Source organism: Phoxinus phoxinus (assembly GCF_949152265.1).
Source record: "Phoxinus phoxinus genome assembly, chromosome: 13".
Classification (NCBI taxonomy): domain Eukaryota; kingdom Metazoa; phylum Chordata; class Actinopteri; order Cypriniformes; family Leuciscidae; genus Phoxinus; species Phoxinus phoxinus.
In genome coordinates this window covers 33,228,762-33,243,646 of record NC_136888.1, presented here as the reverse complement: position 1 = coordinate 33,243,646, position 14,885 = coordinate 33,228,762, and the positions used below count along the sequence as shown (strand labels likewise).

Sequence of the window (14,885 nt, the reverse complement as noted above, 5' to 3'; positions counted from 1 at the left end):
CGAAATGAAGGTCAGATTGTGTTTACATGTGAATATTAGCAGGAAATGTCCACAACGAACATTTATGCTGCATAACAATATAATGTTAATAAGATTTATCGGGTTTAAAATATATACTGTTCTGAAGTATTTTGTTTTGAAATTGTTCATAATAAGAAGGATTAGGTTTAATAACTGAAATAATAGTAAAATAATAATAGAATAATCATATAATAATAAAAATAATAGAAAAATCTATTTTTTTTAAATGGAACAGTTTAATGAAACTTTAAATGTTTTTTTTTTTAGTATCATATTTGATACATCAGGTTTTTATGGCTCATATAGTGTGATATAGTGATAATATGGTGGGAAAAGCAGCTAGATTTCATTGAGAGACTCAAACTGAGCAAAAATATGTTTTGGTGCAAATTCTGATATTTATATGGACAAAAAGTGAGATGACATTCTAACGCTTGTAATGTAAACCAATGAGATTTTATAACATTATAGCAGACTGACATAACATGCAGGCGTCGCTCTATCTGCCAATAATAAGATGATATTTAAATGCTTAGTTTTATGATCAAAACTAGTTTTAAAATATATTAAGCAATACAAAGATGATGATTGAGAGATGAACAGATAAATCTTCCTGAAAAGCCGGATGATCATATTTAAGACTCACATTTGAACATGATTTTACTTTAAAATGATCCATAGATAATGAAGTAAACCAAAGTTGCTTCATATTAAAGTTATTCTTACGTTTACTTGATAAAAATCAGTGCAGATTTCACACTAAAAGACTTTTACGTGCTTTTGTATGTAATAAACCATTGCTCTGTCGTGACAGCTGTTGACTTGAAGGAGAAAAAGCTGACATGGGAGCGTTTGCATATCACTCTAAAAAATGCTGGGTTGTTTTAACCCAATTTTGGGTCAAATATGGACAAACCCAGCCATTGGGTTCCATTTTTAAATTGCATTTTTGATCCAACGTTTGGGTTTGTCCATATTTGACCCAAAATTGGGCTAAAACAACCCAGCATTTTTTAGAGTGTAGACTAAGTTTGAAGCCTAATATATCTTTGATAGTTGATCTCAGCGACTGATGGTGTGTTTTCAAACAGGAGCTGGAGTTTGCCAATCTGACGGCGGTCCTTCACTGCATCCACTCGTTCATCGCTGCTAAAGTGGCCACGGTGGACCCCGTGTTCGTCAGCAGTCAGAGTCTCACGCAGAAGTACATGTGCAGCAGCTAGAAACATCTGTACAACCTCGTCTGATTTTATGCACAATATCTATCAATATATCTAGTTATTGTTATTTTTGTACGAATCTTCTAAATTCAGAACGACGTTGAGTAGATGATATTTTGACATGCATTGAGTTATGATTTCTTTCCTACCTACTAATATGATCGATCATGTGCTTAACCTGAACTCATATTGATTATGTAGCAAAGCAGATGTTGATATTCGGCATTATAAGTTGATGCATGAAGTGCATTTGACAATTTTACTGGGCAAAACGGGTGAAACTTTCAGCTGTAAAATCAACCAAACTTTGGCCAATATATGACTTTGTGTTCTTTTGCCCTTTTGTTTTTTATTCAATGCCTCAAACCTCTTAATTTAGCACAAAGCATAATAGCAAGTCATATATGATTTTAATGTCAATTCTGATGGTTCTCTGCATTTGAATGAAAGTGCTGCCTATGTTGAAATTAATTTGATACGTGTTAATATGAAGTAGTGGTTTGATTTACAGTAATTAGACAGTCTTGCCAGCTACTGTCCTTGAAAAGTGAGATTATGAATCAAGATCCCTGATCCGCTGTTATATTTAGTTTGATGTTATTCCGGTTCTTTTCCAAATAAAGGAATGATTAGTTAACTGCTGACCCGATACGGCATGATTCTTGTGGCTCCAGAAAATGTTTATATGTAAAAATATGTATATAGTTTATGGTTAACTACATAATAAAAAACAAGTAAATAAACCTGAATGTATAGTACATTTGATTATATAACTATATATTCACATATTTAACTAAATAATATTTAAATCTATCTACCTATCTATCTATCTATCTACCTATCTACCTATCTATCTATCTATCTTTCTTTTGCCAAGCTGAACAGATCCTGAACCGAGTAACATTATCTTATCTATCTATCTATCTATCTATCTATCTATCTATCTATCTATCTATCTATCTATCTATCTATCTATCTATCTATCTATCTATCTATCTATCTATCTTTTGCCAAGCTGAACAGATCCTGAACAGAGTAACATTATAATAACTCGAAGGTAAACTAATCTACATTTATTTATACAACCCTCAACAGGTACAGTATATAAATCTGAAAATATAGTACATTTGATTATAGAACTATTATATTCATTTGTATTACTATATATTTTCCAATATAGAGCCAAAATAACATTCATTTGTTTGTTTGTTTGCCTGGGTCAAATGAACCCCAAATAGCATATTTAAATAATTATGAGGGGAAATAATTGGTTAATTTCACAATGACTATAATTTTTTACACATGCAATCAGTCTTAACAGAACATGAATGGTAATTACCATTATACAACAACAACACACGGGTGAATTAATGGTTCATTTAATTTGCCGTTTAAAACCTGCGAATCATGAACATGAAATGGCATAGTGCATGCAACACTTTTGATAAATGATAAACGGACCTATAAATGTTTTAAAATGAGTGTTTGTCTAGAAATTATGAAAGCAAGTGTCTAAACAAATGATGTTGATGTGTCAAAAACCTCATAAATCAGTGAAGCTGTCCGTTATGTAATCTCTCATTGTCACATAAGTTACTCACAGACTCAATGAAGTACAAGGCCTCGTCTCAGTGTTGTTATCGTATTTGTTCGATAATTTTGACCTCTGTACGATCAATAATGAAATAAATCCCATAATGTACGACAATTTTTTGTGACACTTAAAATGATGGTCGTTGTAATCATAGGGCTTCTATAGGCTACTTATCTAGTTGTGGATGATTAGCTGTAGCCTACTAGGCTACGTCTACCATCGTGATTGAACGTAAACGTGAACTAACGTAACCTCGGTTACGCATGTATCCATTATGTCTTCTCGGACTATCATCGTGACTTTCTCTCACAAGTTAATGTTATTTTTGTATATTGTATACAAAGTTGTATTACATTAACATGTCATCTCTGTATGTTTGCAAGAAGAAGAAGTAGAAGAAGAAAAAAGACGTTTCTGCCGCGGCGCTAGTCAGTTTTTTTCCAAGCTAAGTTCGATTAAGTTTTATAGCAATAAAGTATTTTTCAGGTCGTGTCAAAAAGTGGTTGCTCTATAAATAGCTGTATTCTGTACGTTTGACGTGTTGTGTACGATACTTTTCTTCCAAATAGGCTACACAATTTTGAGCTTCTGGTATGATTGGTACAACACTGCCTCGACCGTCTGAAGCGCTCGACTCCAGTCAGGCAGAGGCGGAGGAATAAACATCTCGAGTGATGAAGGTGAACACATCTGGATTGATTCAGCCAGCAGTGCTTCTTTGTGTCGAAAACACGTCATTCCTCGATGTCCACTCTGTAGGGCTCTTGAATCGCATGAAGAGCTTCAGGAGCCACAACCTTACGTCAGATGAGCTGGTGCTTTTGTTTCTGTCAAGAGTCATTGACGCCAGTCGCTGACAGTATTGTTCTGTACATGTACATGAACATTTGAACTGTTTAAACATCATTGAGCTGTTTTGTTCCAGACAGTTATTATTGGTGTTTACTAAGGTAAGCATGTTAATATTGCTCTTAAAGTGCGCTCATATTTAGGCCTACTTTGAAATCAAATCCAGTCAGCGAAATCCACACGATCATGCATATTTCACTGTTTGATTTGAAAGTGAGTTCTGCTGTGCTTTATTGCACTATTATTAACACAATAAATGCACCATTTGCCCTCACTAATTCGCTAATATGTCTGCAGCTTTGTTTAGTGTTAGTGATTTCAACAAAATGACGGAGAAACCACCTAGAAAGCACTAAAAAAATCATAAAAAAATACATTGCATATTGAGGCGGTGTGTGTTGCTGCACTCATGTATTCTCAGACAAAGTAATTGTAATCTATCACTTATATTTATGATATTGTTATAGGGTGTGTGACATAAATTCTCATAAATGAATGATTCAAAATCTTTTTACAGCCTTTTAGATGATTATACTTGTACAAAAGACATCAGATCAAGTGCCGTGCGTTACTCCCAATGAAGCCTTGTTATTAATCTAGATTAATGACTTGACTTACTTTAATTAAGGATCATTTTGTCCAGCCAAAGACCTTCTTCAGAATTGACTGTTTAAATGATGAGTTATGCCAAAAGCATCAGGTCATTCCTCAACTACCGCAGTCATATAGCTCAAATATTTTGTGAAAAGAGCTCATTGACGGACATTTCCCTGAAAATGAGATGATCACGGGTCATTTTTGGGAATATTCCAGCCAAAAATGAAAATACCGTTTGTAAATGATGACCGAATGGCCTGTTTTAGGTCAACTATTCCACTAAGACTGTGAAATGTCATGTTTCAGATCTGTGTACAAAGCCAGGGTTAGCAGATAATGATGATTTCCAAGTCCTGACAGATGCTTGACATGAGCTTGTGTTGTGTTTAAAGAGGGCCACTCCAGCGACACGCTTCATGAAGCAAGAGCCTTGAAAAGCAAGAGTTTTGTTGGAATCAGCAGAGTTTGACTGTTCACAGTCAGTGAGCAAAACCCCGTACAGACGTGAACACAGGGGAGAGTGAACACAGCCGACTGGAAAAACACACACAACCGCCTCGCAGAGACCAGAGGTAGGAACTCTAGATATCATTACAAATAGATGCTTGTGTTTTTAGAAAGAAGTATCTTCTGCTCACCAAGGCTTCATTCATTTGTTAAAAAATACAGTGAAATATTATTACAATTTAAAATAGCTGTGAATTTATTGTAAAATGGAATTTATTCATGTGATAAAACCTGAATTTTCAGCATCATTACTCCAGTCTTCAGTGTAAAATCATTCTAATATGATGATTTGATGCTCAAGAAACATTTCTGATTATTATCTTTGTTGAAAAAGTTGTGCTGCTTCATATTTTTGTGGAAACCCTGATACAGTATTTAAAGTTTGATGAATATAACGTTTTATACACTGTAAAAAAATATTTTCATGATTTGTTATCTTTTGTCAAATCAACTTCGATAACTAATGTGTGAAGATACCATATTTTGAGTTTCTGTTTATTAAACCATTCTTCTTCATTGTATTAACTAAAATTTTGTATTACAACGAATTTTAAGGCAACAAGGTAACTTGCTTTTTTTAAGTTAAACCAACATTTTTTTTACAGTGTAGAGCATTTATTTGAAATATAATCTTTTGTAACATTATAAATGTCTTTACTGTAACGTTTGATCAATTCAATGTGTCCTTGTTGAATCATTTCTATCAAATACATGTGTGCGCGTGTTACAATGATGTATCACCAATTTATTATTTTCTTTTAATTTTAAATACTTTTTTTTTTAGCTGCCAGGAAATGTCTGGATCATACATTAAAAAATACAACTTAAAAGTAAGTGTTAATACTGCCTTAAGATTTTAAGTTGATTCAACTCAAATAACAGCCGAAACAAACTTTGTTGCATTATTTTCTTGTTATAACTGTAAAGCTGCTTTGAAACTACATGTATTGTATAAAGGGCTATCTAAATAAAGGTGACTTGACTCAAATATCCAAGTTGTCACTTACTACAACTTCACATTTCAAGTTGACTAAACTTAAAATTTTAAGGCAGAATAAACAACTTTTTTAAGTTGAAACAACAATTTGTGTACAGTGTAGTTCACCCTAAAATCAGCAAAAAATATATATTGCATGGATATAATTAAATAAAGCCCTTTTAACTCCCCAAATTCACAGTATCCCACTGTAACAATTTAATTGTACAATTGTAATGTAGGCTAATATACAATTGTATATGTGCATAATAGTATTTGTTGTGCTAAATTTAATTGTTGCTGAAAAAAATCATTTAATTCCAGTGCTATTATAATGATGATATGCAAACGACAAACAATGGAATTTAAATTATTTATGCTTTTGGGGCAAGACATGACTTGAAGATTTCTTCTTGAATAATGAATTCATATACTTATATAGTAATAAAATGCATTTCATAGTTAATATAATTATTTATATATATTTATACTACAGGGCCGTTGCATGCTTGAATCTGATTGGTTGACGAACGTTCTGAGGTGTGCAATTATATTCAGGGAACCGCACGGCTAAAGTAGTTCCGGCAGGTCTTAACCGTATTACAGTTCCATATCACTTCGCGTAGTCAACTGTAATAACGGAAAATAGGATACAATTCATAACAAGAAAACTGCAGCCACATGTGCTCGATCTACAATTTCCAATGTCTAACTTCACAATCAATGGAAATATGCAGTTTAATTTTAATAAATAAAGTATATATAGTCCTATATATAATCAATAGAAAATTAAAAAGAATATTTCAATAAATTGATAGTCCTGCTGCAGATAATATAACAAATAAAAAATTATTGATTGGCCTATACTTGTTAAAAGGGCTTTGTGTTTCATTTATTAGGCTAGTCTGTCACTAATAGAAAAAAAAGAATGAACGAATTAATTAAAACGAATTGAATAAATAAATAAATAATAATATTGACGCGAATGCTTCTTTCTCTCTCATAACTGCATTAATAACTGCATAAAGCCGGGGACACACTTGCTGTAAGGCCGGTTATGAATGTAAGTTGATACTTATCTGCATGCACGCGTGTTCAGCGCGTTCAGTCTGTGTTCACAGCGGTGTTTAAAATCTGCTGCATTCACAGTCAGCGAATGTTTCTAGTCGTTACGTGTGTCCAGCATTAAGTGGCCTTTACTCTGCTATCAGCGGCTCAGACCTCCGTTACTAACTCTAAAATGACGTTTTGGAATTAGCAACGGAGCATGCAGTTTAGATGCGCAAGGAATTAGTCCTACATACAAGAGCGTTTTAATGACAAAAACTTTACAAACGTCTTGAAATACATAATCTGAACAATATTTCGAGGTGTGGTAACTGTAGTATAAGCGGAATAATTGACTCCAGACCGTTGAATTATTATAAAAATAATGCACACCCGAGGTGTAACGGCCACTCCGCTTCGCGTCGTGACCGCATTACCACCTCGGGTGTGCATTATTTTTATAATAATTCAACGGCCTGTCGTCAATTATTCCTTACATATATATAGTTTATTTAGATCACTTTAGTGGCGTACATACAGTATAAATAGTGTATATTTACATTTATATTTATGCATTTGGCAGACACTTTTATCCAAAGCGACTTACATTGCATTTTAAGGTACACATTTACATTCTTATCAGTTCTTGCTTTCCCTGGGAATCAAACCCATGACCTTGGCGTTGCAAGCGTACACATACATACATACTGCATGCAGCTCAAACAGCTTTCACTGCCATGAGACATTTATTGGCTTATTTTCAGTTAATTAAAAGCATTTTTCTTTTCTTCCAGGTCAGAGAGAGCATGGCTGGCGTTCTGCTGTGTTTAACCGCTCTCATGATGTGCTGCGATCTGAGCACAGATTCATCTCAGCGTATGTGGCGTCCTTTCACATATACTGTACAGTTCAGCATCTTAGACGTCTATAAATAAGATGTTCTGTAACATATGTACGTCAGTCCTGATGTTGATGATTTGTGGGTAATTGCTGCTGTTCTTTCACAACAAGTATGGTAGCAACTAAGCAAAGACTTTTCGAATGGGATTCGGTGGCAATTACCAGAACTCAACACAGAGTCTTATTCTCACAGCCAGCTGGAGACAGATTCATTACGGGTTATTTTGTACCTGCTGACATTTAGTTTAGACCCAATGTTCCAACCACATCTGGTACCTGACATCTGGAGCCAAATTTCTGTAATGACATCTCCTGTGGTGACCCTTGGGATATTTCCCGAGAAATTGCAGGTCTCGACACGTATAACAGGAAGGTCAGGTGCCGAGCGGGACGGCATTGTTGTGTTACCGTCTTCATGTTAAAAGTAGATGGGTTGTTGGTTAGTATTAGAAATGTCTGATTCTCTCCCAGTGGGGAATGCCGTCTTTCCGAGTCTGAATTATGTCACACAGCGGTCTGGATGTTGGGCTTCAGACGCGTCTCATGGTGTGTTTGTGCAGTTCTGGCCCCACAGGAAGAGCGTGGCTTTGATGCGCTTGTGCGGGCCGCATAATCAGAGCTGACATTGGGACGTTTCTCGAAAAAACACTGCGTTCTTTAACTAGGCACGAATGCCAAGACGTCAAATTATGGCCCGTATTCATAAGCCCACCCTGGAGACATTACATTAATGTAAAACCTGAGTGAATATTCTACATTTCATTTTTATATCACTAAAGGACATGAGCAGTTTAATTAAATTTTCAACACCAACACTTTTTATCTGCAATGACAATGTGGATTTCTGGGAGGATTTTTCTTGACGTCTGTATAATACAGACACAGCCTTGTGTAACAACTGCAACATAATACAAAAGCACCGAGTGAAATATATTAATAATAATATATGTGTGTGTAGCTAACATACTCTCAAAAGTCATGAACAAACCTTCTTCTATAGTAACATTAATAGAACATTCCTTCTAAGTTATCTGGTCTTTAATAATGTTCTCAAAACATGTTCTCATGGAATGTTTTAGTTGGACGTTTGTCTAACATTTTTTAAATGTTACTACTTGGAATTTAGAATGTTCAGAGAACATTTAAATGTAACAGTCTCATAATGTTTGCAGAATGGAATGTTCCCATTAAAGGGATGGTTCGGACTAATTTCAAGCTAGGGTCCTTTGCACCATGACCTCGAGCCAAACACCCCCCAGAAGCTTTTTTCCCCCTTGGTCGAACATTATTAAAGTTAGAGATTATTTAGAGATATCAGCCGAATGGTTTAGTGCCGGCGCTAATGGATCCAAGGTTGTATCTGGTAAATTACTGCATTAATAATGCCCGGGACGGCACCAAACTTCTACAGTAGTACACTAGCTTCTGTAATCATAAAACGAGGCATTGTGAAGTTTGTAAGTACATCAGGAGTCTATTTAAATAACACTTGCCTGATGGCTTATGCTAGCGCTAACCCAGACGTCGAGGTCACTTCTGTGATTTGGGAAAAGCCCGTAAAAGTCTCACGCGATCACCTGGTGTTGCTGAAAAAGTTTTTGGGTATATCCAAGTGTTTTTTTTTTTTGTTTTTTTTTTAAGTGTTGACTAATAATTGTTGCAAACTGGTACTACCAACAAAATATTAGTGCATTCCTGGTATTGGGCGTCGTTACACTACATCCTTATGCATCGCTTTCTGCCAGGACTTTTACTGGCTTTTCCTAAATCCCAGAAGTGACCTCGACGTCCGGGTTAGCGCTAGCATAAGCCATCAGGCAAGTGTTATTTAAATAGACTCCTGATGTACTTACAAACTTTACAATGCCTCGTTTTGTGAGTACAGAACCTATTTGTACTACTGTAGAAGTTTGGTGCCGTCCCGGGCATTATTAGTGCGGTAATTTACCAGATACAACCTTGGATCCATTAGCGCCGGCACTAAGCCATTCAGCTGATATCTCTAAATAATCTCTAACTTTAATAATGTTCCACCAAGGGGAAAAAATAACTTTTGGAGGGAGTTTGGCTCGAGGTCATGGTGCAAAGGACCCTAGGTTGAAATTACTCCAAACTATCCCATTAACGTTCATCTAACCAAGAAGAAAAGTGTTTTTTTAGTAACACTTTACTAAAAGCCTTTATACATAATGCATTATAAAGATATTCATAATACAGTATACTTTATAATCCATTATTATCTAAATTAAAATGCATTATAATATTTACAGATTCCTTGTTACATCTGCAATGGGCTTTATGCACAGCTGCACTACTTCCTGAACTTTAGCCAGCTCCTTTGTTTCCTGTCTGTCATTATTGGACAAACTGATTAATCCAGGTGTGTCTGATTATTGTTGTTGGTCAGGCACACCTGGATTAATCAGTTTGTCCAATAATGGCAGACAGGAAAGGAGCTGGCTAAAGTTCAGGAAGTAGTGCAGCTGTGCATAAAGCCCATTGGTAGTTTGTGGTGTTAAGTACTTTAACTTTCTCTGAAAACTAGTCATTCCCGAGAGCTTGATTATATCTTCATTCCAAGAGAGTCTTCAGATGGTCAGTGCCGCCCTGAACGGATCCGCACACGGGTAAACATTCTGCAATCATTATTATCATCTAAACTCTTTTGTCTCTGGATATATTGAGGAAAGATGATGTTTTTCCTCTGAGAAGCAGGTTGTATCCTCAGACGTCCCCTTCACAGATGTACACACTCTCCAGACAGGGATCCTCAGAAACACAACACATCTGCAGATCAGCCGAGATCTTCCACATGACTTTAGGGCTTTTAAAGGAGAAGGCGAGCAGGAGACAGAGAAGATCACTGGCTGTGTCAGGTGAGGGGAGCATGCGTACTTGACCAAAGGCTGTAAACCGTGTCTTGAACTCAATCTTCTTCACAACGTTGTTACTTTTAAAACCACTGAGCCAAAAAAATCTAACTTTTTACATTAGATTTTGGCCATTTCTAATTATTGCACTGCAAACTAATGTTGCTGCCTGTAATGGAGCCATTGAAGGCAAGTTTGAAGATAAAACCCAAGTGCAGTTTAATTACATACAAGATTAAACTTAGAACAAAAGCATGGCGTGAATTCAAAAACAAGGACATTGACATGACGCTCACCAACAGAGATTACATAAAACAATACTTGACAAAGACACATGAGGGCTTAAATACACACAAGACTAACGACAAGACAAGGGACACCTGTGAACAATGAACCAATGACAACATGACACATCAGACAAGGGATCACATGACTAACAGGGAAATCACATGACAAGACAGAAACATGACATGAACAAAACCAAAACCGTGACACTGCCTTACATTTTTAAGTACAATCAACGTGGATGTTTAGGTCATTTCAACTTAAATGGCATTATATTGACTTGAGGTGAATCTTGTTTAGCTTATAAATTTTTTACAAAAAATTGTTTAACATATTTTGATTAGTTAAAGCAATGTAAAAACCAGTGTTGGGGAAAGTTACTTTTAAAAGTAATGCATTACAATATTGTGTTACTCTCTTAAAAAGTAAATAATTGCATTACTTAGTTGCTTTTTTAGAAAAGTAATGCGTTACGTTACTTTTGCGTTACTTTTTTCCCACCAGGGCTGGGCTTGTTATTTTATAACACAAAAGTTATATTTCTGGGCAAAATGTGTACAGTAGAGGAAAGCAAACAAGCAAACCTTTCTATCTATCTATAGTCATGTCTGCTTATTAAACTGAATCATCGAATGTCAGAAGCAAGTACATTGGTCAATAAAGTGAGATTAAATGCATAAAAAATTATGTTTTATTTAACATATTTAGTTATTGGAGGTTTGCATAGTATTCTGATTCTGCATTTCACTGATTTTATTCATTTTGAGGAATATTGAATATTGTTTGTGCAAGTGCTCACATTTAGTCTAGAACTACAATAAACATCATGTTCACACACACACTCACACACACTTTGATTTGTCTCAACATGAGGACAGGAGAACTGTCAGTCAATAAATGAGAAAACAAAGTAACTTGCGTTACTTATTTGAAAAAGTAACTCAGATATTTTGTCGTAAATTTTAAAAGTAATGCGTTACTTTACTAGTTACTTGAAAAAGTAATCTGATTACGTAACTCAAGTTACTTGTAATGCATGTAACACTGGTAAAAACATGTTGTCATGACTTATTGATCATGTGATTTTCCACAGTGTGGGAGGGACTTGCCCCATTCAGTGTCTGATTATGACCCTGCTATGACCCCAAAAAGTATTTGGACAATCAAACACGAGTTTGTAAATCGCATTAGATAACAGAAGTGAGGTTAGTTAAAGCTCTTGCAGCATTTGAGCCCAGATGACATGAATGTAAGGACATTTTTAAGTGTGAATGAAGTGTCTAAACCCTTTTTTGAGGCCGATGCTGGGTATTAGCGTGTTATTATGTATGGGAGATTCAGTCCAGCTCTATAACTGTGGAATAATGCATCTCCGAAGCGCTTGAAATGTCAGATTTAATCTATGCACAAGAGTTGATGAGAGCTGCGCTAGACCTCGGCACACTGTTTACTCTTCAATGTTTGAGTTGCGCTCGTAAACACATTAACTCCTTTTCAAGAACTCCTTTCGGTGAAGGCAGTGGAGTGGATAGCAAACCTGTCTGGATGCCCTCAGCCTTTCCAGCCCAGCACCTGCGCCACCGGAGGAAAATACCGCAGCATCTCTGGAGTCTGCAATAACCGGTATCTCACTCCCATCTTAATCATTTATCCATAATGCAGCAGGAGGCAGTTTGAAAGCGCAGGAATCTGACTCTCGGTTAACTGCTCCGTGGCATTTGTGAAGAGAATCAGGCCGATATGATAAGATGACCCGCGTCCAGACGGGTCAGAGCTTTAACCAGACGAGAATATCACTAAACAATATAAGAATAATGTCTAAACCTTAAATATTCATACCCGCCCATGCACCCGGGTCATGGAAGACGCTTTCTCTACCAGTTCAACTGCAACTGCAATGAGGACGTGCTCCTATTGAGCTGAGGCTGTGTGCAATCATATAAACATATTTTAATCAGAATAAACTCCACTTTTGCTTTATGATGCCTATGATTGATTTAGTTTCATGGAAATTATTTTTGGTTCTCTGCACTGGCTCGGCTTGCAAGATTTATAGCATTCATTTTACATTTGCGGGAGGAAATGTACCATGTCCTTCCGTCCAGTTCTGATGCATCAAATTATATATTTTTAATGCAAAAAACATCATTAGTTCTGATTAAATGTATCTGAATGAGTAGTTGAACGTGGTTAGACATGCTGTACTTCATTTAAAACTATTTTAAACATTTCTCCAAATCATGTATAATTATTACTGGAGCTTGACCAACTATATCAAATCTGCCAATCCAAAATCTAGAGACTAGAATATCACACAGACTGGATGATAGTGGACACTTGAGACCATACGGAAACACCCAGAATATCCTAGCAACACCCTAACAACGCCCTGACAACAACTTCAACAACACTGTTATTAAGATAATGATTGTCTTCATTCTTCATTGACTCTGTTATCTTCATGTTTATTACTGTGAAGCTGCTTTAAAAGAGTCTGAATAAAAGTGCAATACAGAAAAGCAGTCTGTACTGTAAACAGTGCTATATAAATACACTTCCTTGACTGTGCACGGGCTAACTTCACTCACATCTTCAGAAAGTGTAAAAGTCAAGTTTTTATAGTGACAAAAAATGTAATATTTGTACTACGTTTGTGACTAAATAAGAGAAATGCATACACATCTGATGATTAAAAAGGAAGAGGAGCATGTGTGACGGACGGTTATGTAGGAAGTGCAATAATTTGAGTATATGAAAGTGTTATTTAAAAAGAAATGCATTGACTACAAAAGAACATTCAATGTGAAAATAATTAATTTCAATATTTGTTTATATTCAGTGAGAGAATGTATGCATTGCATTGAGCCAGAATATGAAATGCATGCAAAGCCATTATTATAGTCAGGTCCTGAATTCTGTGAGATCATGCAATGCAGTGTTACTTATCCAATGCAACGAAGGGCAAATAATGTGAGAATATTGCATCGTGCAAAATAATGCATTGCCTCATTGCATTGCTCTCTGTAAACATGCAGTACTTTAATCAACAGTGCAGTAGATCAACATGTTTGTTTCCCTGTGTTCTTTAAAACTGCGATGCATTGAGACCTTTTCCCATCCCTTCATACTGTGTTGTTCAGGAAGAACCCGCTCTGGGGATCAGCCAACACCGGCTTGGCCAGATGGATCCCTGCGGAGTACGAGGACGGAGAAAGCCAACCCAAAGGCTGGACCGCTGGACGCCGATACAGCGGCTTCCCACTTCCTCTGGTGAGCGGCACAACAATACACAGAATACATGCAAGAAATGACTAGGAATAAGGTGAAAAATAACATGATTCTCTGGGGGATTTATTTATTTATTTATTAAATTAAAAATGGGACCGTGTACATTAATCAACATTCATGAATGTAAATTTACCCAAATTATCCCGAAGGCTAGATTTCATTGGTAGTCCCTTTGCCAGATGTTATTAGGCATAAAAACTAGAGGGAACGAGTTACCTTGAATGAAATATGCAAATTGCTATGCAAAAATAAATTAAAGCTATATAAATATATATTTTTTAATTAAAACTGCTAACTGCTAAAATATGAATATACTATAATGGTGTGTAAATAATAAAAAACAGCACTGACACCAATGTGGAGGAAAAAAAATAAAAGTTTTTCAGCCTGATTTGAAGGGGTTAGAGTTCACACTCGACTTCTGTGAACATTAAGCCCCGCCTCCTTTGATTTTATTTGACCTGACCGACCTAAACATGTAACTTTTAAAACGTTTTGGCAAATTTGGCAATTTGGTGATTTCAAAACTATTGGTAATTTATAATTATGGCCATTTCGCAATATCTATGGTGGTTATGACAATATCTATTCTTATATTTTTATATATTTATACTTTATTGAATTTTATTTATTTATTTTTGATTTATTTTGATTTATATATATATATATATATATATATATATATATATATATATATATATATGTATATAAAAAAAATCAGTACAAATATC

The 14,885-nt window shown here is 35.6% G+C and overlaps 2 protein-coding genes across 3 annotated transcripts in view; both read left to right on the top strand.

Annotated features, from left to right (window-relative positions):
* The window catches only part of sntg2 (syntrophin, gamma 2), an 88,940-nt gene extending 86,977 nt beyond the window's left edge, over positions 1-1,963 (top strand). The window contains exons 16-17 of the mRNA XM_079633268.1: positions 1-10; positions 1,113-1,963. The exon at positions 1-10 is cut by the window's left edge and continues 101 nt beyond it. Coding sequence (XP_079489394.1) covers positions 1-10; positions 1,113-1,244 — 142 coding nt within the window. The 3' untranslated portion in view covers positions 1,245-1,963. The remainder of the gene's footprint in view (positions 11-1,112) is intronic.
* Positions 1,964-3,081: 1,118 nt separating this feature from the next.
* tpo (thyroid peroxidase) overlaps positions 3,082-14,885 on the top strand; it is a 48,567-nt gene continuing 36,763 nt past the window's right edge. Inside the window, exons 1-7 of one of the 2 annotated variants that reach the window (XM_079632346.1) lie at positions 3,082-3,515; positions 4,674-4,853; positions 7,606-7,687; positions 10,257-10,338; positions 10,424-10,587; positions 12,366-12,489; positions 14,007-14,136. In XM_079632346.1, the coding sequence (XP_079488472.1) occupies positions 7,618-7,687; positions 10,257-10,338; positions 10,424-10,587; positions 12,366-12,489; positions 14,007-14,136 (570 nt within the window). In that variant the 5' untranslated portion in view covers positions 3,082-3,515; positions 4,674-4,853; positions 7,606-7,617. Of the gene's footprint in view, positions 3,786-4,673; positions 4,854-7,605; positions 7,688-10,256; positions 10,339-10,423; positions 10,588-12,365; positions 12,490-14,006; positions 14,137-14,885 lie in introns of both variants that reach the window. The other variant, XM_079632345.1, reaches the window with a different exon arrangement.